Here is a 21923-nt window from a genome sequence, read left to right as displayed (position 1 = left end):
AATTTGTTAATACTAGTTTTGTGGTGTAAGATGTGATCCATCCCAGAGAATAGTCTATGCATACTTAGGAAGAATGTGTATTCTTCTGTTTTGGGGTAGAGTGTTTTATAGATAGATATTACATATATTATTTATGTATACATGTGTATATTACATATATATATATTGATATATATTTGCCCACACTGTGAGGCAAGTGGGAGCAGTAGCCCACCAGGCTCCTCTGTCCATGGAATTCTCCAGGCAAGAATAGTGGAGTTGGCAGCCATTCCCTTCTCCAGGGGATCTTTCCTATCCAGGGATTAAACCCAGGTCTCCTGCATTGCAGGCAGATCTTTATCAACTGAGCCAGCAGGGAAGCCCTACATGTGTGTGTGTGTGTGTGTATATATATAACATATATATATACATATATATATTGAGGCTTCCCAGGTAAAGAATCTGCCTGCCAATGCAGGAGACATAAGAGGCTCTGGTTCTATCCCTGGGTTGGGAAGATCCCCTGGAGAAGGAAATGGCAACCTACTCCAGTATTCTTGCCTGGGAAACCCCATGGACAGAGGAGCCTGGTGGGCTATAGTCCATGGGGTCGCAAAGAGTCAGACACGACTAAGCAACTAACACATGTATATATATTACATATATATATTAATATATATTTGGCCACACTGTGGGGCAAGTGGTTAAGTGTGGAGTCTTAACTACTGGACCGCCAGAGTGAAGTGAAAGTCACTCAGTCGTGTCCGACTCTTTGAGACCCCATGGACTATACAGTGCATGGAATTCTCCAGGTCAGAATACTGGCATGGGTAGCCTTTCCCTTCTCCAGGGCATCTTCCCAATCCAGGGATTGAACCCAGGTCTTCCACATTGCAGGAGGATTCTTTACCAGCTGAGCCACAAGGAAATGCCAGAGAAGTCGCTGTAACTCCCCTTTCCATTACGAAACTAGGCTGATGTTTGTGCAAAGTTATGTGAGACGCAATCAGCTAAATCTCTGTGAAATGTCCATTTCCCTAATTCAGTGCATCATTAATTCCCTCCAACCTCACCACACCTCTCCCCACAATGGGTTTTCTCTGTGATGAGAAGCAGAGAGTCAGGCTCTTGGGCGGTAAATCCTTAACTCAGCAATCAATCTTGTAAATGTCATTCAGTTTTTCTTTCTTCTTCTTTACCCAAAAGCAATTTTATACTGCCCTGCCCAGCAAGGCTGTTTCTGGGATTAAGCAAATGATAATTGTTAGGTAGCCTGTCTTTTCCGAGAGAGATTATGAACTAATTCTATTAAATTAGAGATCTGGACTTAACCCCTCCTACAATTAAACCTCAGATGAAATGTGACACTGGCTTTGAGGTCTCCTCCTGGTCTGACCCTGGCTGCCAAACTCCATTCTGAAGCTGCCACTCCCCTGTTTACTTGAAGCAAAACCTCAGATTCTTGACCCTTCCCAGCTCCCCCCTCACCTTTGCCACTCACCCCTAAAACTGGGCAACACACACTTGTAGACATAAGGAGGAGGAGGGACACGTGGAGGAATTTCAAGCCCACACCCAGTGGGACTGAACCTTGAACTTCAGCTCCCGCATAAAGACAAATGTCAGGTGCCCACCGCTCACGTGGCTGCGGCTACACTTTTATTGCATCTGGAGGGAAGAATGGTGAATAACTTATTTTACAAGAAACAACCCCCTGCCCATGTGTGGACAATACCCACTTCCAGAATGCAGAGGGTGAACACAGGGTACATCTATTTACAGAGGCTGAGGAGCAAGGGGATGGGAGATGATCAGCGCCAGGAACTCAGAGCAAAACAGCACACATTCTCCTGGCAAAGAGAACTGGGGCTTGTACACTCTGGTGCAGTCTGGAGGGACGGCCCCTGGTGAGGCATAGCAGGGAGGTAAGTCTGAGGACCAACGGCACGTCTGGGAGAGCTGGCGCTAGGGACCCTGGTTAGGCGGCATCACAGAGGAGACTTTGAAGCCTGTCCCAGCCGGGCAAGAAGGGAGGTACCGGTAAGTTGGCTTCCAGTGTAGATGTGGGCAGAGTGGGCTGAGAGATGGTCCTTTGCTGGTTTTGCTCAGATGTGAAACCCTGCTCTGAGCCAAGTGATCAGCACAAAGCCAGCCCAGAGTCAGAAGAGTTGGCTTCGGAGGCTGAACAGGTCAGCGTGTGGGTCAGATGACCAGAGCCTCATTCACGTGTAAAACAGCAGGGATGCTAAGAGTTGCCCTGAGTTGCCCGAGACTCCCACTCGAGAGAAGTAGCCTTGGGATGGGGCCAAGGAACAACTGCAGTGCTGCTGAGAACTGTGGTCCCCGCAGCCCCATCAACCCCAGGACAGAGGAAAGGCGGCCGAGGAGGCGGGAGGAGAGGTCTTCCTGTGATGCTCCTGGGAAGACAGCCTCAGCCTTCACCTTGTGGACTCCCTGCTGGTTCTGCTGACGTGCGGCGTTCATCTCACCCATTGGGTCATGTTAACTGACATCTTTCCTTCCTTCGTAGTCACTGTAAGGGCTAACCCGAGTCTGGGCCCGAGGAATGGAGAAATCCTTTGGGGAATCCCGATTCTGAAAAGGAAGCATTTCGTCTTGTTCAACTCACTCCACTTCCCCGGCCATTTCCACAGTGCCTCTTCCTCCAACCCGGGCAGGATTCTAACGTTCCTCCCCTTTCTTCTCAGCCCTCCCTGCTCTGTGCTCAGGTCTCCTGTCCTAACCTCACGAGGCAGATTACAGGAAAAGTAGACCCGTCATCCTCTCTAGGTGACATCTAGGGGCCATCAGAGTGGTAACATCATCTATTCCCGAAGGACAGATGTTCCTGCGGTGCTAACACTGCCGACGAGAAAGGGGAAAGGGCTCCTTTACCTGTAGCTGGAAATGGGTGGAGTACGGTGCGTAGAGCGTGCTCCCTGTCTCTTCAGCACCTGAAACAGATGAAGAGGAGTGTAAAAGTCAGGGTCCCCTCCTCTGCGCCCCAACCTGTGCCCACCCCAGGTGAGTCATGTATAAACCATGATGCATATTCATTTAATTCTATCTCCCTGGGAGATGATCAGGGTTTTTGTTTTGTTTTTTGTTGTTTGTCTGTTTTTAAAGAGCTATCTTACTCTCTTTTTAATTCTTTTAATATTGATTTATTTATTTGGCTGCACCAGGACTTAGTCACAGTACCTGGGATCTTAGTTCCCTGACGAGGGATTGAACCTGGGCCCCCTGCACTGGGGGTGCTGAGTCTTAACCATCAGACCACCAAGGAAGTCCTCAATGGTCAGTTTTGTGCCAAAGGAAACTGTCCTCAAAGCCTAGGACCAGGCACAGAGGCAGCCCAAAATTGGTTGAATAAATGAACAACTAGCCACGTATAATCACTAGGGAAATACCTTCCAAAACACCCTCCAGGGGGACATATGTACACCCATGGCAGATTCATGTTGATGTTTGACCAAACAAAACAAATTCTGTAAAGCAATTATCCTTCAATTAAAAAGTTAATTAATTAAAAAAAAGTAACCCTCCAGAGGCTCTTCGCCCTAGGCCACTTCAAAAGCACTTTTGAAGCTAGTGTTTTCAGACACAGATCTGACCAGAGGTGTACCTAGAGGGTATCTTACTGAGGCTTTACCCACTTCTTTACCTGCCCGACAAGTAGGGGTGGAAATTCCATGATTTTCTTTGTGAAGGGATAGAATCTATGAACAATCATTTTCTATTATTTGGGAGAAATCAGAGGAATCTTTTTTTTCTTGGGCAAGTGGCATAGAGGATCCAACCAAGGATTGAACCTGTGCTGCCTACAGTGAAGCGTAGGGGAGTCTCAACCACTGAACCACCAGGAAAGACCAAAATCAGAGGGATTTCAACTCAGGAACAGCCCAGTAAACACACACGTTCATCACAAAAACTATTTAAGGAATTCCCTTCCAGTCCAGTGGTTAGGGCTCCACACTCTCACTGCTGTGGCCCATGTTCGATCCATGGTTGGGGAACTAAGATCTCCCAAGCTGCCCACGCATGCTTGAGTGCATGCTCAGTCATGCCCAGCTCTTCACAGGGCAGCTAAATACATACATACAATGCAATTTAAAGCAATCCATTTATTTCCCACCAAATTTACCTCTTCAGTTTACTCAACAAATTCCTAAGCACCTTAGGAATGTGAGATATTGTGAGATATTATGTGAGATATTGTGAAAAATAGAAGGACTAATCAGAATGATTCCTGCCCTAAGGCTGACACTGGAGAGTCCGGAATATCTGACAGCTACGCAAATAACTCCAAGATGAGACAGACTCCGATAACAGCATCTCAAAGGTCTAGAGCTAGATGGGTGGAGAAAAGACTGAGCGAGAGTGGGGAATAGGGACGCTGGAAAAGGGAGAGAATAAGGAGGGACATGTCCTCTTTGAATAAAGAGAATAAGGAGGGACAGATACTCTCTGAGCCCAGACAGGCAGACAGGAAAGTGCGGGGGACTTGGTTTGTTTGAACTGAGAGCACAGCTTTGTGGGTGGTGGGGTTCCAGCTGTGAAAAGCCTCACCAGTCGTGTGTGCGGAGTTGTTCAGTTGTGTCCGACTCTTTGTGACCCAGGGACTGTAGCCCGCCAGGCTCCTCTGTCCCTGAGATTTCCCAGACAAGGATACTGGAGTGGGTTGCCATTTCCTTCTCCAGGGGATCTTCCAGACCCAGGGATCGAACCCGCATCTCTTATGTCTCCTGCATTGGCAGGCAGATCCTTTATCACTCACTGAGCCTCCTGGGAAGCCCACCAAGGATTTGGTAAACGCAGTGGATAATGGGGAGCCAGTGAGGCATAGAGGCAGGAAGGGGGGTGGGCAGAAGAGTAATTTAGGGAGAGGGAGCTGACAGTGGTCCATGGAGTGAAGGGAAAGGATTAAAGGATGGAAGGCCAGTTAAGGACCCATAACGTGGATTCAGGCATAAGGTGATAGACTAAAGCATCGGGAATGGACAAGAGGGGATGGGTGGGAAAACATCCCCTCTGCCCTGCCCCCCAGCTCTCCCCCTCCCTTCAGACTTCCCGGGGCACAGGAGAGGGACCAGGGCTACAGAGATAATACCAGCAGGTCGGGTACCACAGGCTCCAAGGGCAGAGAAATTCACTAGCTGGAGCTATGAACCTGGCCTTGGAGGTCCCTCCCTTCTATTCCCAACTCCCTCCCCTTCCCTGATTAGGCCCAGAGACTGATATAAACTCAAGAGACCAATGCACAGAGGCATATGAAAGTGAGAGTTAAGTTGCTCAGTCATGTCCGACTCTTTGCGGACTCCATGGACTGTAGCCTACCAGACTTCTCCATCCATGGGATTTTCCAGGCAAGAATACTGGAGTGGGTTGCCATTTCCTTCTCCAGGAGATCTTCCTGACCCAGGGATTGAACCTGGGTCTCCTGCATTGTAGGCAGACGCTTTACCAGCTGAGCCACCAGGGAAGTCTAGAGACTGATATAAACTCAAGAGACCAATGCATATGAGTAGAGGCATATGAGTAAAGGCAATTTCTGGCTATTAGTGTAGTCTGGCTGCTCACCATTCCAGACAAGAGCAAAATTCACTCCTGCAGGCCAGAGACGGACAAGAAAATGTAGCTCTTCAGGCTACATCGAAATCCTCAGTAACTTTATGGAGATTCCTACTGGTTTATGATAAAAGAGTTTTCTCTCCACTTTGTGCTCTGTGGTCACTGCATGACTGGGCTTTGTGCATTCAAATCTACAAAAGCAGGGGCTTCAAGTGGTGGCTCAGTGGTAAAGAATCTGCCTGCCATTGCAGGAGGTGCGGGTTCCATCTCTGATCTGGGAAGATCCCATATGCCTGGGAGCAACTAAGCCTGTGTGGCCGAGCAACTACTGAGTCAACGCGCATGTGAGCCTGGAAGCCACAACTACTGAGTCCCCCTGTTGCGACTACTGAAGCCCAAGTGCCCTAGAGCCCATCCTCTGCCACAAAAGAAGCCCCTGCAATGAGAAGGCCTTCCCCTCAACTGGAGAGTAACCACCACTGGCCAAAACTAGAGAAAACGCCCTCGTAGCCATGAAGACCCAGCATAGCCAAAAATTAAATAAATGTATATTTTAAAAAATCCACAAAGTCTCCACATTTCTACAAAAGTTGCCCCGTTGTCTTCTATAAAGGACATCATCATCTCACCCACTTGTCTCTGGGAATTTCTCCTTTTCCATTCCTTTGCTCCATCTTGTTTTGATTCAGAGAAACCTACATGGTATTGGATAGAAAGTACTAGATAGGGACTTTCTGGCGGTCCGGTAGTTAAAGACTTCACCTTCCAATGCAGGGAGTGCACAAGTTCAATCCCTGGTTGGTGAGCTAAGATCCGCAAGCCTCATGGGCAAAAAGCCAAAACATAAAGCAGAAGCAATATTGTAATAAATTACATGAAGATTGTAAAAATGGTCTGTGCCTATGTGCTCAGTCGTGCCTGAATCTTTGTGACCCCAGGGACTGTAGCCCGCCAGGCTCCTCTGTCCATGGGATTTCCCAGGCAAGAATACCGGAGTAGGTTGCCATTTCCTTCTCCAGGGGATCTTCCTGACCCAGGGGTTGAACCCGCATTTCCTGTGCTGCAGGCAGATTCTTTACGGCTGAGCCAGCAGGGAAGCCTAAAAATGATCTACATCAAAAATAGAAAAAAGTACTAATGACTCCTGAGGCCAGCTTCTAGTTCTATTTGTCTCTAACTAGCTGGATGACTTTTAAGCAAGACCTGAGTTTTGGAGAACTTACGTTTTATCAGGAGCATGTCCTGCATGTTCCCTACAGTAATAATATCTTACGATTTTATTTTATTCATTTTTTCCACGAAGGATTCTGCACCCAACCAGGTTCTGTACCTTGAATGATCCCCTCTTGAGAGTAAGCTCTGTTCACCACACCATAGCTCTGTTTCAAGAACTGAGGCTGACAGAAAGCATCCTCCACAGGGTAATCCATGGGGTTCTGTTGCCTTGTGAGCAGCTGAAACTCAGGTGCAATGTAAGCCAGCAGGAAAACCCAGCCATTGGCCACCAAGGCTGAACTGAGGATGGTGTCATCCCACTGGGGGTCGAGGGTAGGGACCAAGAGCAGGGTGATCCACGCCACCCAGATGCCAATGGAGAGGATCGTGGTGAGGTAGATATGGGCCCCGTGTCTCTTCCAGGCAGTAAAGGATCCCTGGAAGCTGAAAGAGGCCGTGAGGAAGGTCAGCGCCATGAGGAAGAGGACATAGATGAGAAGCATGACGAAGTCCTCGTTGCGCCGTGGAGGAGAAAGCTCAGAGAAGATGTTGACGTTGGTCCTGTTCATGGTGAGGACCACATACTCGATGGCAATGATGTCCTGCACCAGACTGAAGCCCAGGGCCAGGCCCAGCATCACCAGCATAGACAGCGGCTGCCTCCCTCGGACCAGCTTCGTCAGGTTGAAGGCGTGAACCAGGAGGCAGGAGAAGCAGAGGGCGAAGAGGACGCCGAAGAGGAAGAATCGCGTGGGCCCCGTGCTGCCGTCCAGTGTGATGATGAAGGCGAAGGTGAGGCCGAAGATCCCCAGCACACCCAGGAGGAAGAGGAACTGGGTGGGGAGCAGTTTGCGCTTGTTGGAGTCCTGCACCTTGCAAATGAAGACCAGGAGGGCAATCATGAAGGCCACCGAGGTCACAGCCCCCACGCCAGCCAACGCCTCTAAGACGATGCCCCAGGCTGCCTTCTTATCACAGAGTTTGTAGTACCTGGGGTCCAGGTCTGAGCGGCAACCAGCAGGGGCTGTTGTGGACATTCTGGTCCTGCAAGAAAGCAAAGTTGGGCTAGGGGTGAATCGCTCCCATTAACTCAGGCATAGAGGACCAGAAACAGTTCGAAAATAATTTTGTATCTTTAGTCAGGGTTTTTTGGAGAAGGAAATGGCAGGTGAAGTGAAAGTTGCTCAGTCATGTCCAACTCTTTGCGATCCCATGGACTATACAGTCCATGGAATTCTCCAGGCCAGAATACTGGAGGAGGTAGCCTTTCCTTTTGCCAACCCAGAGATCGAACCCAGGTCTCCTGCAAAGCAGGTGGATTCTTTACCAGCTGAGCTACTAGGGAAGCCCAAGGAAATGGCAACCCACTCCAGTATTCTTGCCTGGAGAATGTCACGGACAGAGCAACCTGGTAGGTTACAGTCCATTGAGTCACAAAGAGTGAGACATGACTGAAGCGACTTAGCACAGGCAGTCAGGGTTTTACCTCTGTATTTACAACGTTAGATCAAACTACTAGCTGTTCTCCACCTCTCACGGCAAATTCTAAAGGCTGATGAAGGGAAAGGACTCTTCATACCTCCCTCCCTGAAATTTAACTATATTAATATTTTCCCTGAAGCCAGGAAACCCAGAACTCTGAATGGAGTATTTGAGTCACATCTCAAGGAATACGTCACAAAGAACTTGCCAGGGTTCCTGCTATTTTTGACTAGTGCTTTCTTAGGAACTGGTGAACATGGAATTATCTAACCATAAAGTTAATACTTTGTGAATTCCTTGGCGGTTCAGTGGTTAGGACTCAGCACTCTCACTGGCGGGGCCTGAATTCGATCCCTGGTCAAAGAACTTAAATCCCACAAGCCTTGTGGAGCACCTAAAAAAATAATAAAGCTAACACTTGAATCATATTAACAGTCTCCAGTTTTTTTCTACCTCAGGCCCAGCCATGGATATTATCTGTAAGCCTCCCAATCTCTCTCAGACAAGAGAATCATAGGTATTATCTGAGTTATGTGAACCATAGATTTCTCTGGAGAGTGTCAGCCTTCCCCTCTTAGCCACTGAGCCCGCATCTTGAGTTCTGCTGTCACATATTATTTTCCCTTCCTAATTAAGGTCTAGAAGGATGGCACTGCTGATCCCAAAAGCAATGGAACCAGTCTTCCCTGTCATTGGGTTGGCCACGCTGCATGGCCACGTGGGATCTTAGTTCTCCAACCAGGGATCGAACCCATGCCCTCAGCAGTGAAAGTGTGGAGTCCTAACCACTGGACCACCAGGAAAGTCCCCATAGCAAGCTCTTAATTAGCTACTCATAGGGAGGGACATCCTGGATGACATGAAAATGGGAGGTGATCCAACAGAAAATATCACCAATAACTCATGCTCCTTTTTGGGCTTCCTTGGTGGTTCAGACGGTAAAAAAACAAAAAAAAAAAAAAACAAAAAAAAACCCGCCTGCAATGCAGGAGACTCAGGTTCAATCCTTGGATCAGGAGAATTCCCCTGGAGAAGGGAATGGCAACTCACTTCAGTATTCTTGCCTGGAGAACCCCATGGACAGAGGAGCCTAATAACTTCTCAACAGACATATAATTTCTTTTCTGAATTATTTGACTGTTTTTAAGTTTCTCTGACACAACAGAAAGCTTTTGTTTTGTTGTATGCTGTTTATGGAGTTGTGGGTTTTTTTTTTTCTTTTTGCTATGTTGCAGGGGTGCTATGTGAGATCTTAGTTCCCTGATGAGGGGTGGGCCCCGTGTCCCCTGCATTAGAAGCACAGAGTCTTAACCACTGAGGCCCAGGGAAGTCCCTTCAAGTTTCACTTTGTAACCCAGCCATTCACTCAACCAGCACCACTACGTGTCCGTCATTCTTCCAGATGATCAACTGGTAAAGGGGAAACAGACATCAGACATGTTTATTGCTATAGTAGAAGAAACAGATCTAACCTGCCACTGCTGCATAGCCTTCCCATGGACTCCCCTGGCCAGGGGTCTGTCACCTGGACTCCAGCCCAGGGATATGACACCCTGGTCATCCCAACCGCATGCAGGGCACAGAGCAAAGGATGGGTGATGTTCCACCTCCGCAAGGCGGTGCAGAACGAGACACAAGAGGACAAAGAAAGGCAGGTGAGCTTCAGATACAGGCAACCCCTGAAATACAAGGCCCCCCAAAGTCTGATATGGGTGGTACAGGACAGAGAGAGGGGCAGGCCCCCCTGTCCATGCTGAGGATGTAGAAGGGGAAGGGCGCGGTCTAGGTCAAGGGCAGTGTCCGCAGGGGAAGGGACCAGGCTCACTCTCTCCTCCCTCCCCACTGCACTCCTCTTGGATTAATCATAAGGGCAAGGGCGGCTTCCAGCTGGAAAGGTATTTCTCTCACCCTCCCTGGCACTGCTCCTTCCCCACCCCTCAGGGCAGCGCTGTTGGCTGACAAGTCATTGTTGTCATAATTATCTGATAATTACAAAGGACTCTGAACCAGTCTACTCTGAACTCTCAATCTTGAGAGACTGATGAGGTTTTCCACTAAAGGAACGTTCTGGTGCTGCCCGGCCCCCAACTTGGACCTCTGAGCCCCTCACTTTTGTGCAGGCGTATGGGGAGGGTTTGTGTGCTGGGGCCTCCTGGCACCCCCAGACCAGGGTCCAACACTGTAAGCACACGAGGAGAAAGAGAACCTGGCATGACTTTCTTAACATAAGAGAAACCATTTTTAGTCTAAACCATTTTGTGATCTATGCCTGGCCATAAGACTTGCCCTTGAATAGGTCTCAGCAATTAATGATTTTTTTTTTTTTTTGGCTATACCTCTCATTAAGATCTTAACTCCCCAACCAAGGATCAAACTCATGCCCCTTGCATTGGAAGCAAGGAGTCTTAACCACTGGACCACCAGGGAAGCCCCCACTAGATCATTTTTAGCCAGATCTCAAACATCATTCTCTACATAGCTGCTTCAGCATATATTTGTCAAGAACAAAACACCTTTTTAACTTCATCCCACTTTAGAAATTAACAACGACACTTTCATATCAAATATCCCAGTTAAGGTTCATGGTTCTCAATTCTCTCGAATTGAGAAAATTTGAAAAACTTTTCAAATGAAAACTTCTTGGTAAATTTTTTTTATCTGAGTGACTAATTTTTTGAAACTATCCTTCCTATTTCACCTCTCAGTCCTCCTCCACCCTTTCCCCAACATCACAGCGATTGCACAATGGGTCTGAAATGTCCCGAGCACTTTACATTTTGTCAGAGGGAAATAAAACTGAACAAACTCACTCACAAGCAGATCTGCACTGAGAAGGCGCTGGGTCACTCAGGGAATGGCCCAGATGAGCCGCCAGGATGGGGGCTGGGGAAAGGGACAGGGTTGGGAGGAGCTGAAGCCCTTTAGAAAGCAGGGTTCGAGGAAGAAAGAGCAGTACCACCATTTGAGAATAGAAACTCAAATAAAAGAGAATAAAAAAGCAACAGCCTCGGAGAAGAACCTGAGGGCTGGAGGAGAAAGAGAAACTGAAATGAGATTAGAGGTCATGCGGTCATCATTCGTAACCAGAGTCAAGGGCAGAGAGACCTATGTGACTTCCCTGGTGGTCCAGTGGTTAGGATTCCGTACTGTCACTGCCGTGGCCCAGGTTCAATCCCTGCTCAGGGAACTGAAATCTTGCAAGCTTCACAGCACAGCACCCCCCTCCCCGCAAAAAAGGAAGGGTGGGCAGAGAGACCTAGAGTCCAACCAAGAAAGCGGGTGCTCCTACAAAGGCCAAACAAGGACAAAAAGAGACAGTGTACTCCTGGACCTGCTCTGAAGAGGAGGGAAGCTCTCATAACTCATTCTCACAATGGGTCAAGCACGGCTGTATACAACTCACTTGTCTAAGTCTTGCAACCGCCTTATGATAGAGCCCATATCATTTTTTCAATATTTATTTTTAATTTATTTATTTGGCTGTGCCAGATCTTAGTCGGGGCACACGGAATCTTTTAGGTGTGGTATGTGGGAACTAGATCCCTGCCCAGGGATTGAACCCGGGCCCCTGCTTTTCAAGCATGAAGTCTTAGCCACTGGCCCACCAGGGAAGTCCCAGGCTTAGGCTCTCAGAGTCACTCTGTCTATGGCCAGGGGACGAGCTATCCCCTGTCCACCCTCAGCCCCTGCCTACCTCTCCAGCCTCATGCCTCACCATGCCTTCCTCATCACCCCCATATGTGTGCTTCTCATTACCCCCCAATAAGCCCCACTATCTCACTTCAAATCTGCCGCCCCATCTGCATAGGGCATTCTCCCTGACATCCCTCACCTTAGAGGTCCCCTCTTCCAGGATGTTTCCCTGGATGCCCTAGTTCAATGAGAGACTGTTGTTGTTGTTTACTCACTAAGTCATGTCTGACTCTTTGCGACCCCACGGACTGTAGCCTGCCAGGCTCTCTCCGTGGAATTCTCCAGGAAAGAATACTGGAGAGGGTTGCCATTTCCTACTCCAGGGGACCTTGCCAACCCAGGGATTGCATCTTCTGCATTAGCAGGCAGATTCTTTACAGCTCAGCCACGGGGGAAGCCCCCTGATGAGAGTTACATCCCCTGAATTCCCAGAGAGCCTTCACATTGCCTGCATTTATCACAAAGTCGTTCAGTCGTGTCTGACTATATGGACCATATGACTCTATGGTCCATGGAATTCTCCAGGCCAGAATACTGCAGTGGGTACCCTTTCCCTTCTCCAGGGGATCTTCCCAACCCAGGGATGAAACCACATTGCAGGTGGATTCTTTACCAGCTGAGCCACAAGGGAAGCCCAAGAATACTGGAGTGGGTAGCCGTTTCCTTCTCCAGCGGATCTTCCCGACCCAGGAATAGAACCGGGGTCTCCAGCATTGCAGGCGGATTCTTTACCAGCTGAGCCACCAGGGAAGGGCAAGCACCTAACCAGGATGGATGAGTGAGTGTGTGGATAGAAGTAGAATCTGGTGGGGAGCAGGGCTACTCTTGAGACAGTGGGGTGGGGCGGGTTTCCTCATAAGCCCCCACTGTGTTCGGCCCCAGTTCTAACTCCCTCTCACCCATCCTTCTCAGGTGGGTCTGAGATAGGAGTCTGGCCGCAGCTGGGCTACTAAGTGATTCCAGGTGCCTCCTGGTAGCTTGGATCCTGAGTAAGCAGATCTAAGCAGAGGTTTTACTGGAATCCAGTCATTCGCTCCCACCCAATTCTCTGATGACTAAACCCTGCACTCTGGAGGGAGATGGTGAGGTTTCAGCCTAGCCCCAGACACGAGCAAGGACCTTGAGTCATAAGGGTGAGACCCCCTTCACTTATTACAGTGGCTGAGCCAACCACGCCCATCCAGTAATCCACCAACGCCCACAGCCAAGACCCCGACAGCCCTTGGTGCTGGCTTAAACCCTTTTTTAGATGAGTCAGTGCATGACAGAAAGGTTAAAAAAACAAATGAAAGATGGAGGAAAGAGAGAGGAAAAAGAAAAAAAACAAAGCGGGAGTTGGGGGGAAAGACGAGAGGGAAGTAGGGAGGGAGTCACTGGGCTCTATTCCGAGGCCGCTGACTCCGACCTTTAGGACAGGGGGTTTCAGCTGCCTCTCTGTGTGGACACCATGTCCTGGAGCCTCCATTCTCTCCTCTATGAAAGGCAGCCAGGTGCTGAACTAGGCCTTCTGAGCCCATGTCCAGCAAGGGCTGAACAGCTTTTTGTAGACAATTCCCAAGTCTCTTTCTCCCATCCCCTCATCCTGCTTCCTGCCCCGTCTCCTGTCATTAAAAGAATGTCTGCCCCAAACTCCTAACCAAACTCCAGACCAGGGCTGAAGGTGAGGTTGAAGGATCTGAGTACCGGCTTAGGACACCAGGGGAACACTCGCCTGCTAGACAGAGCCACAGGGTCACTGGAGCAGGACTGACCCTAAAGTGGCCCTGACCGACACAGGCGTTGATGGGGATGCACGGTCAAATGCCAGCACGTGAAGGGTCTCTCAGGTGCTCCTTTCCAACCTCTGAGACCCCCCTTTTCCCAGAGAAGTGGGGAGGGTGTCTGGAGTTACTTACATCCAGACTTAGTAGCTTGCCCAGCTGGCTGTATGTGACCCTCCCCGGATTATCTGAGCAGGAATCACCCATGGCCCTGAATTTTGCCCAGAGCTGATCTTAACTTATTTATCTCGTTCTGTCATCTAAAGAGAAGAGGACATCAGATGGTGAAGACACCGCCCGCAATGCAGAAGACTCAGATTTGATCCCTGCATTAGAAAGATCCCTTGGAGAAGGAAATGGCAGGACTCCAGTATTCTTGCCTGGAGAATTCCAGGGACAGAGGAGCCTGGCAGGCTACAGTCCACAGGGTCACAAAGAGTCGGACACACCTGAAGCAACTTGGCACAGCACATATATATACACATAGGGGCTTCCCAGGTGTTGCTAGTGGTAAAGAACTCACCTGCCAAAGCAGGAGACTTAAGAGATGCAGGTTCGATCCCTGGGTCAGGATCACCTGGGAGGTCCCTATGTATGGTCCCTGGGTCAGGAAGATTCCCTGGAGGAGGAAAGCGCAACCTATTCCAGTATTCTTGCCTGGAGAATCCCATGGACAGAGGAGACTGGTGGGCTACAGTCTGTGGGGTAACAACTGAAGTAACTTAGCACACATATATATAACTGATTCCCTTTGCTGAGCACCTGAAACTAACACAACATTGTAAATCAACTATACTCCACTAAAAACAGCACACAAAAAAAACTTTTAATAAAAAGAAGAGGATGATAATGACCTCTTAGGATAACTGCCTGGGGGATGATAAAAAACAACTTAAGTGTTTGCTAAGTCAAGCCAAGTCTTCACACTATCCCAGCCAGGCAAATTGGCAATTTTCTAACATTTTAATTTTCTCTCTATTCTGGAATTGCCACATGCCTTCAGTAGTGATAACAATAGTCACAATACAAGTATGAACATTACAAATGACAACTACTGTCACACATGGAGCCCCCTTAAGAGTCAGACTCAGTGCTGAGAGTTTATATGTTTCCATGTGTATTCACTCATTAGCATGGTTTTACATCTATTTTATCATTTAATATTCCTACAACCCATTTTGTAGGTGATAAGACTGATTCTTGGAGAATTTACATATTGAATTTACATATTCAGTGTAACAAAGGAAGATTATCCATTTATGAATAGAATTTTAATCTTTATGAATAGAATTTAATCTTTCATTTCATCTGTAAATCACTGTTATGCTCCCTGAAGCTTTTCTCCCTGACTCCAGCCTCTATTTATTTTCTTATTTTTATTTTTTTAATTGAAGTATAGTTGATTTACAATGTTGTGTTAGTTTCAGGTACAGCAAAGTGATTCAGTTATGCATATTTATATTCTTTTTCATATTCTTTTCCATTATGGTTTATTACAGGATATTAAATACAGTACTTTATGCTACACAATAGGACCATCTTGTTTTTCCACTTTCTATATAATAGTTTGCATCTGCTAACCGCAAACTCCCAATTCATCCCTACCCCAGCCCCCCTTTCCTTTTGGCAACCACAAGTCTGTTTAAGCCTCTCTTTATTTAAACATCTGAGAAGTCGCCAAAGCAAGCAATTCTGCAATTGGCCAATCTTCCTGTCAATCAACATTTAAGAGTCTGCTTTGTGTCAGGTGCTGTGTTAAGTATACAAATCATTCAGATCCTCAGACCCAAAGTATGGCCGCTGCCCCAGAACGACCAACAGAGTCACACTGACACATAAATAAGGCTTACAGAGTGTTTGGGGAATCTTGAGGGCAAACAGAAAAGAGTGACCCACTCTCCCTATCGGGGGTTTTTTTTAAAAGGCTTTAGAGAGGAAACCAGGGAGATGAGGCCTGAGAGATGGGCAAGGAATGGTGGGAGATTCTTAGGAAGGCAGAATCAATGGAGCTTAGAAATACAGGCTTGTGGGAAGAGATGCCCAGTTTAAATCGGTTGAATCTAAGATGAATCGGAGGGACTTCCCTGGAGGTCCAGTGGTTAAGACTCAGCTCCTACTGCAGAAGGCACGGGTACCGTTCCTCGATCCCTGGTCAGGGAGGCATCATTTAATCCTCACAACAGCTCTGTTACTATGCCCCCATTTTTTATTTTATTGGAGTCTACTTGATGTACAGTGTTGCATTAGTTTCAGGTGTATAGCAAAGTGATTCAGTTATGCATATACATATATTCATTTTTAGATTCTTTTCTCATGTGGGTTAACACAGAGTATTGAGGAGAGTTCCCCTGTGCTATCCAGTAGGTCCTTGTTGGTTATCTTCTGACTCATATATAGTAGTGTGGGTGTGTTCACGCCAGATTAGGCCCCCCCTTATACAGTGCAGAAAACAGAGGTACAGAGACATTAAATAACTTGCCCAAGATGAACTGACTTTTAGTAACCAGGCTCCTAGAAGTTCCTGGTGGCCTCGTGGTTAGTATTCTGGGTTTTCACTGCCATGGCCTGGGTTCAATCCCTGGTTAGGGAACTGAGATCCCAGAAACCATACAGTGCAGCCAAAAAAATAAATAAAAGCCAGGCTCCACGACACCGGGCTGTGCTGACCTCCTGGTGCTCAGACATGTGAGTCTGAGGCTCAGGAGATGTTTGGGCTGTGAACACGAGTGAGGGGTCATGGAGGGGTCACAGCAGGCATTGGAAGGCTGCGGATACCAGATCATACAGAGAGCATGCATGGCAGCGAGAGGGCCGAGGACAGAACCCTGGAACACCATCTCAACCAAGCAGGAATCAGCAGAGGTTGTTCAAAAGAGATTGCCAGCGTTAGTACAAGAAATAAGCCCAGATGGTCTCCCAGGAGCCAAAGAGCAGCTTCCCAGAGTGGTTGATGGAGTAAGATGCTCCAAGGACAGCAAAGAAGAGAAGACCTGAAAACAGACTTTTGGATTTAGGAATCTAAAAAAAATGGATGTGTCAGGGGACTTCCCTAGTGATACAGTGGTTAGGACTCCCCCTTCCAATGCTGGGGGTGCAGGTTCAATTCCTGGTCAGGAAGCTAAGATCCCACATGCCTCTCGGCCAAAAAAACTGAAACATAAAACAGCAATATTTTAATGAAGTCAATAAAGACTTCAGAAATGGTCCACATCAAAAACATCTTAAAAAAAGAAAGCATATCAGCTCCTTTTTGTCTATTAAAACAGATTCAGCCTCAGTTTGAGCTTCGAGGCTTTTCTCCAACTAGTCCTCCCACCTACTTTTTCCAACCTTCCTAACTCCCATCCTCACATCTATGAAACACTTCCAAGAGCATTTTCTCTCTGGAAGGGAACTGGGACTCATCTAAGACCTTCTCTGACAAAATGGCTCTTTGCCTCACCACGTGCGTTATTCTCCTTGCCAGAAAGACCCTTCTTCCCCAATCACAATTCATGTACCATGTTTCTTAGAAATTCGACTCCAAACTTACCTCTTCCTTGAGGCTTTTTTAGTTATCAGTCCCAACTCATTCTAAATCTGTTATCTCATTGTAGTTATTAACTATTAACTATTTTTCAGCACTCAAGTCTTTCCATGGATATGTCATATATTACAGCAGTCCCCAATCTTTTTGGCATCAGGGACTGGTTTCTTGGAAGACAATTTTTCCATGGACCAATGTGGGGTTGGGGGGTGGTTTCAGGATGATTCAAGTTCATTACATTTATTATACACTTTATTTCTATTACTATTACATCAGTTCCACCTCAGATGATCAGGCATTAGATGCCAGAGGTTGGGGCCCCCTGGTACAGCATACATTAATATCAGTGCTAACTCGCCTATCAGATAGCAAACTTTTAAGGAAATAGAGCAAATCTTCTATTTGTTGGTATTGTCCTCACTATGTGCTCTACACAGTGGTTGTTGAGCAAGTGATTTGGACTAATACTGAGTGTGAATAAAACTCAAAGCAAGTTATTCATTAGTAAGTGTGAGTAATGGAAAGGAAAGATTTTGGGAGCTGCATATGTGATGCTAATCCTTGTGTTTTAGTCTAGGCTGAGTTCTAAGATGAGGGTGGAGTCCCACAAAAATTTCTCTGTACTAGGTACAGGATTAGCTGTAAATGGAAAGTATCTACTACAAAATGTCCAGGAACCCCTCTTCCAGGTAACCCATCTGGATTCTGATGACATAAAAGTGATGCATCGTCGCAACAGCGTGTGAAAAACATCTGAGTAACATCACTGAGTTGAGTTTCTGAGTAGTAACTAGGAGAAAATAAATCATCATTCCTACATAGGCAGAGTCAAACAAGCTCTGAGTTGGCCAGAAAGTTCATATGGGTTTTTCACAAGATCTTACAAAAAAGCCTGAATGAACCTTTTTGGCCAACCCAAAATAAGAACAGGGTTCATCCCAATTTCTTCACTTTTTGGAGGTATTATCATATTCCTCTATTCTAAATAATGCATGTGAACTTTAGATAAATTACTGAAACATAAAATAAAATACAGGAAATCACTTTTTTTACTTAAGATTTTGAGTGAAACTACTAAATCTCTTATGCCCAGAATTTAAGGATGTGAAAAGCATTGAGAAAATAGGTGGATAAGATGAACTCCTCTTCTGGTATACCGCCTCAAAGACACCTTCTTTCAAGTGTTTTACGTCCACATATAAAGGTGATATATTTATGTTCAGAAACTTATCTCTCCTTACAAACCTATATTTCTAAACCCTGAGAACGGTACTACCATTCAGTGTATCTAAAAATACAATATAGATTATCTAATGTGGGAGAAGATGAAGAGAACAGATTATGTGGCCAAAATTAGATGACAATAGCAAGCAACTATTATTACAATAAATGTAAATGAAACGTTTTTTATTTTGAAAAGACTAAATCAAACCATATTAAACCTATAAAAACCTCACCTAAAACAATAGGATTCAGAAAAGTGGAAAGGAAAGAAAAGGAAAAATAAAAATAAGTGCAAAAAAAGCAGCAACAACAGACAGGTTTATTTAGTAAGTATTATGTATCAGGTACAAAGTTAAATAATAGCTTGTTCAAGGTAAAAAAAAATAAGAATTGAGTTATTATTATCACACAAAGTTTAGTTAAGGCAAAAAGCTATTATGCTGACCTAAAAACTTTTTTTTATAATAATTAAGAATGCTCCGCATTGAAGATATAACCATCATAAACTTGTATGCAGTGAATAATATACCGCCAAAATACATAACGCAATAGCTACCAGGAATACAAAAAGAAATCAAAAGAAATACTATAGTTACAGGAGACTTTAACACTTCTCTATCACTCCTCAGCAAATGAAATAGAAAAAATAAATAGCAATAAGGTAAATTTTTAAAGTGTTCTATGGATACTTTAATAAAAATATGCTCTATCTTTATATTTTATTAGATCTCTATGATTAGTAATATAATTCAGATCCTCTATATCTGTGATCAGCAAATATTTTCTGTAAAGGGCCAAACAGTAAGTAGTTTAGGCTTTGCAGTCTATTTGTTTGTAGCCGAAAGCAGCCATAGATGATATATAGACAAAATGAGCATGGCTGAGTTCCAGTAAAACTTTATTTACAAAAACAGGCCATGGGATGTTTTCGGCCAGGAATCTGGTTTACCAACTTCTTTATATGATTTCTTCTATTGAAGTGGTTATGAAACATTTACGAAACAGCATATTTTAGACCACAAAAAATAATAACAATAAAGTCTAAAATAAGAAATGCACAGACCATATATTTTGACCACAAGGCAATCAAAATAGGAATATAAGCAGAAACAAACACACCAAACTACTCAGAAAATTCGAAGACTCCTCAAGCAAAATCATTCTTCCATTCCTTGTTTTTAAGGGCCCTACTATACCAACACATCATTTCCTGCCCATTTCCTCAGCTCAATCTGTAGATTTTTAAAATACGATGAACCTGAAGACAAACCCCCCAGAATGAGAATAAAATCATAGTCAAAATTCTTCTTCACACCCTGTTATCTTCAATTCTCACTAAGGAGTGGGATACAAAAAGCGTACTCCAAAGAGGATGCTCAAAGAGACATATATAGATAGAGAGGGGCTCTCGGCCCTGGCCCTGGGAGAGAGCTGAGGATCCTTCCAAGACCCCTTAGGAGGAACTCACAGCCCAGCTCAGCCTTTTCACAGCTACAAGCCAGCAGAGCGGGGATGAGAAGTTGGCTCAAGGCTAAGAGCACTTCCCAGAATGTTAGCTCTTTCTGAGTTCCGCTCATTCCTCTGTGCCTTTGAAGTACCTATCTACCGCTCCACACCTCGAGGCACCTGTCTCCCAGATGACCCCCTCTGTTGACCCTCCCAGTACCAGCACATAGACCAGGGGGCAGAGCTCTGACCCCCACCCTCGCCCCTCCCAGGGGCCACAAATAACCCAAGTATTCCCTTCAGGAATGAGTTCACAGCCCTGGTTGATTCAATCAGACCCTTCAACAGGTGTGGCGTGTACAAACATCAGCCTGGAAGCAACTCAGGAATGGAAAGTCCTACAAATTCCTTGGACCTGAGTTGGCTTCCCTTTCCCTGGGGGGAGGTTTAGGGGACCATATCCGACATTGCGGGTCATTGCTGAGTCCCATCTGGCTGGTGCCTGAAAGTGGGCTGTTACTGGATACTCAAATGGACATTCAACCCAGGAGTCCAGAGTAACTCAAGGGACAGCAGAAGGGAGAATGCTGCAGAGTTGATGGCCACGCTCATGTCACAAGAAGAGGTGGCTTCTAGAATCTACTTCCCAAAATTCAGAAGTGCACACTTGTGAAAGGACAAAATAAATGGACACCTCTCAGCATCTGGGTAAACTAGCAGGGGTCACCATCTCCCTCTTCCTGCCCACCCAGCCAGGTCCCTGCCATTCCTCTAAGATCTTCTTCCCTCTTTTCTCTTTCCCTAGACTGAGCCCAGAACTTTTCACCTGCCGGGCCAGGATTCCACCTAGTCAGTTCGTTCAGTGTATCTGAGCAGAAACTATTTATCCTGATTATTTTTTTGCTCTCTGCCTCTTAGCCTGGGAAGTCCAGGCAGGAAAAAAAATCTGAGTTGAGTTAAACTACAGGAATTCCTTTCCTGGGATTTTTTTTTTTTCCCCTTCCCAGCCAGCTGCAGTTCATTACCGGGGTTTCTCTCCTCTTGCATCGCCCCCTTCTAGCACCCCTGCCCCCTCCTACTCGCACCCCCCGACCCCCGAGGATTTCAATCCCCGAACCCAGCGCGCTCTGGCTCCGTGCGCCTCACTTACCCTGAAGCCTCGGCTTTGGCACGTGAACTCGGCGCGGCTTCGCGCGCGGAGGCAGCACTGCAGCCCCTGTAGGTTCTGGGGGAGCCCGTGGGCAGGGATCGCGCCCTCGCGGCGCCGAGCAGTTATAAAGGCGACAGAGGGAGGAGGGAGCGAGGGAGTGAGCAGAGGGACAAGGGGCGGGAGAGGGTCAGGGGGAGAGGACACGCCTATTCCAGTTCCACGGCACTGCGCGCTGTTATGAAAATAAAGTCCCCGGGCCAGGGCATGAGCCAAAAGCCGCCTGACGTCAGCGGCACAGTCACCCTTGCAATGCGGGGTGGTGGTGGGAGGGGAGACCCAGAGCACCTACTCTGCTCCGCGCGCGGCGCATCAGCTGGTTGGGACGTCCCAGGGCATAGGGTAAAGAAAGGGGTCAGAGAGCAGATGCTTCCTATCCGTTTGGCCAGCTGTCAGCTCCAGGAGGGAGCCACCCCCGCCCTCCAGCCGGGCACTCCAGTCCGCCCAGGACACGGGCTGGACAGTTCGCAACCGTCCCATGTGATTCCTGGGTACCCTGGGAAGCCAGGCCCGGGAAAGGGGGAATTGGCCAGCGCCTGGGTGCTCCGCAGTGGCAGTCAAGGCGGGTGGAGGCCAAGAAAAATATCCAGCTCCGCATGGCAACTCCCCCGGTCAGAACTGTCCCCAGACCCACCAGTGCTGCCTGATGGCAGAGAGATGGAGAGGACAGGTCCTTACGTCTTCATTTCCTCGCTACCCCCTCTTAGGGTCTTGACGATGCAGGTGGAGGAGAATGGATGCCAGATAAAATTATGAAATAAAGGAATTTGCCTTTCTGTCTGGTTCCCCCTCCCCCCACTGCCCACTCCTCGGCGCTGAA

General features: G+C 47.0%; 1 protein-coding gene and 2 non-coding genes across 3 annotated transcripts; 1 reads left to right on the top strand and 2 right to left on the bottom strand.

The window, feature by feature from the left end:
* Positions 1 to 1606: 1606 nt before the first annotated feature.
* GPRC5A (G protein-coupled receptor class C group 5 member A) lies at positions 1607 to 21270 on the bottom strand. Its single transcript, XM_070453647.1, has 4 exons — positions 21047 to 21270; positions 6881 to 7809; positions 2875 to 2933; positions 1607 to 2574 (listed from the first exon to the last, which is right to left on the bottom strand). The coding sequence occupies exons 2-4, from the start codon at positions 7800 to 7802 to the stop codon at positions 2482 to 2484; spliced, it is 1074 nt and encodes a 357-aa protein (XP_070309748.1). The 5' UTR covers positions 7803 to 7809; positions 21047 to 21270; the 3' UTR covers positions 1607 to 2481.
* Positions 5389 to 5461, bottom strand: TRNAC-ACA (transfer RNA cysteine (anticodon ACA)). The gene has a single exon. It is a non-coding gene; the product is annotated as a tRNA-Cys (tRNA).
* TRNAD-GUC (transfer RNA aspartic acid (anticodon GUC)) lies at positions 11363 to 11434 on the top strand. The gene has a single exon. It is a non-coding gene; the product is annotated as a tRNA-Asp (tRNA).
* Positions 21271 to 21923: the final 653 nt, after the last annotated feature.

Source organism: Odocoileus virginianus, chromosome 23, assembly GCF_023699985.2.
Source record: "Odocoileus virginianus isolate 20LAN1187 ecotype Illinois chromosome 23, Ovbor_1.2, whole genome shotgun sequence".
Classification (NCBI taxonomy): Eukaryota; Metazoa; Chordata; class Mammalia; order Artiodactyla; family Cervidae; genus Odocoileus; species Odocoileus virginianus.
This window is presented reverse-complemented; position numbering and strand designations above follow the sequence as displayed.

Excerpts from the sequence above, each read along its gene's own strand:
- GPRC5A (XM_070453647.1), bottom strand. The coding sequence starts at position 7,802 with ATGTCCACAACAGCCCCTGCTGGTTGCCGCTCAGACCTGGACCCCAGG. Across the intron at positions 2,934-6,880 it reads TCAAGAGGGGATCATTCAAG|GTGCTGAAGAGACAGGGAGC; the intron begins GTACAGAACCTG and ends CATCTGTTTCAG. Across the intron at positions 2,575-2,874 it reads CCACCCATTTCCAGCTACAG|AATCGGGATTCCCCAAAGGA; the intron begins GTAAAGGAGCCC and ends CTTCCTTTTCAG.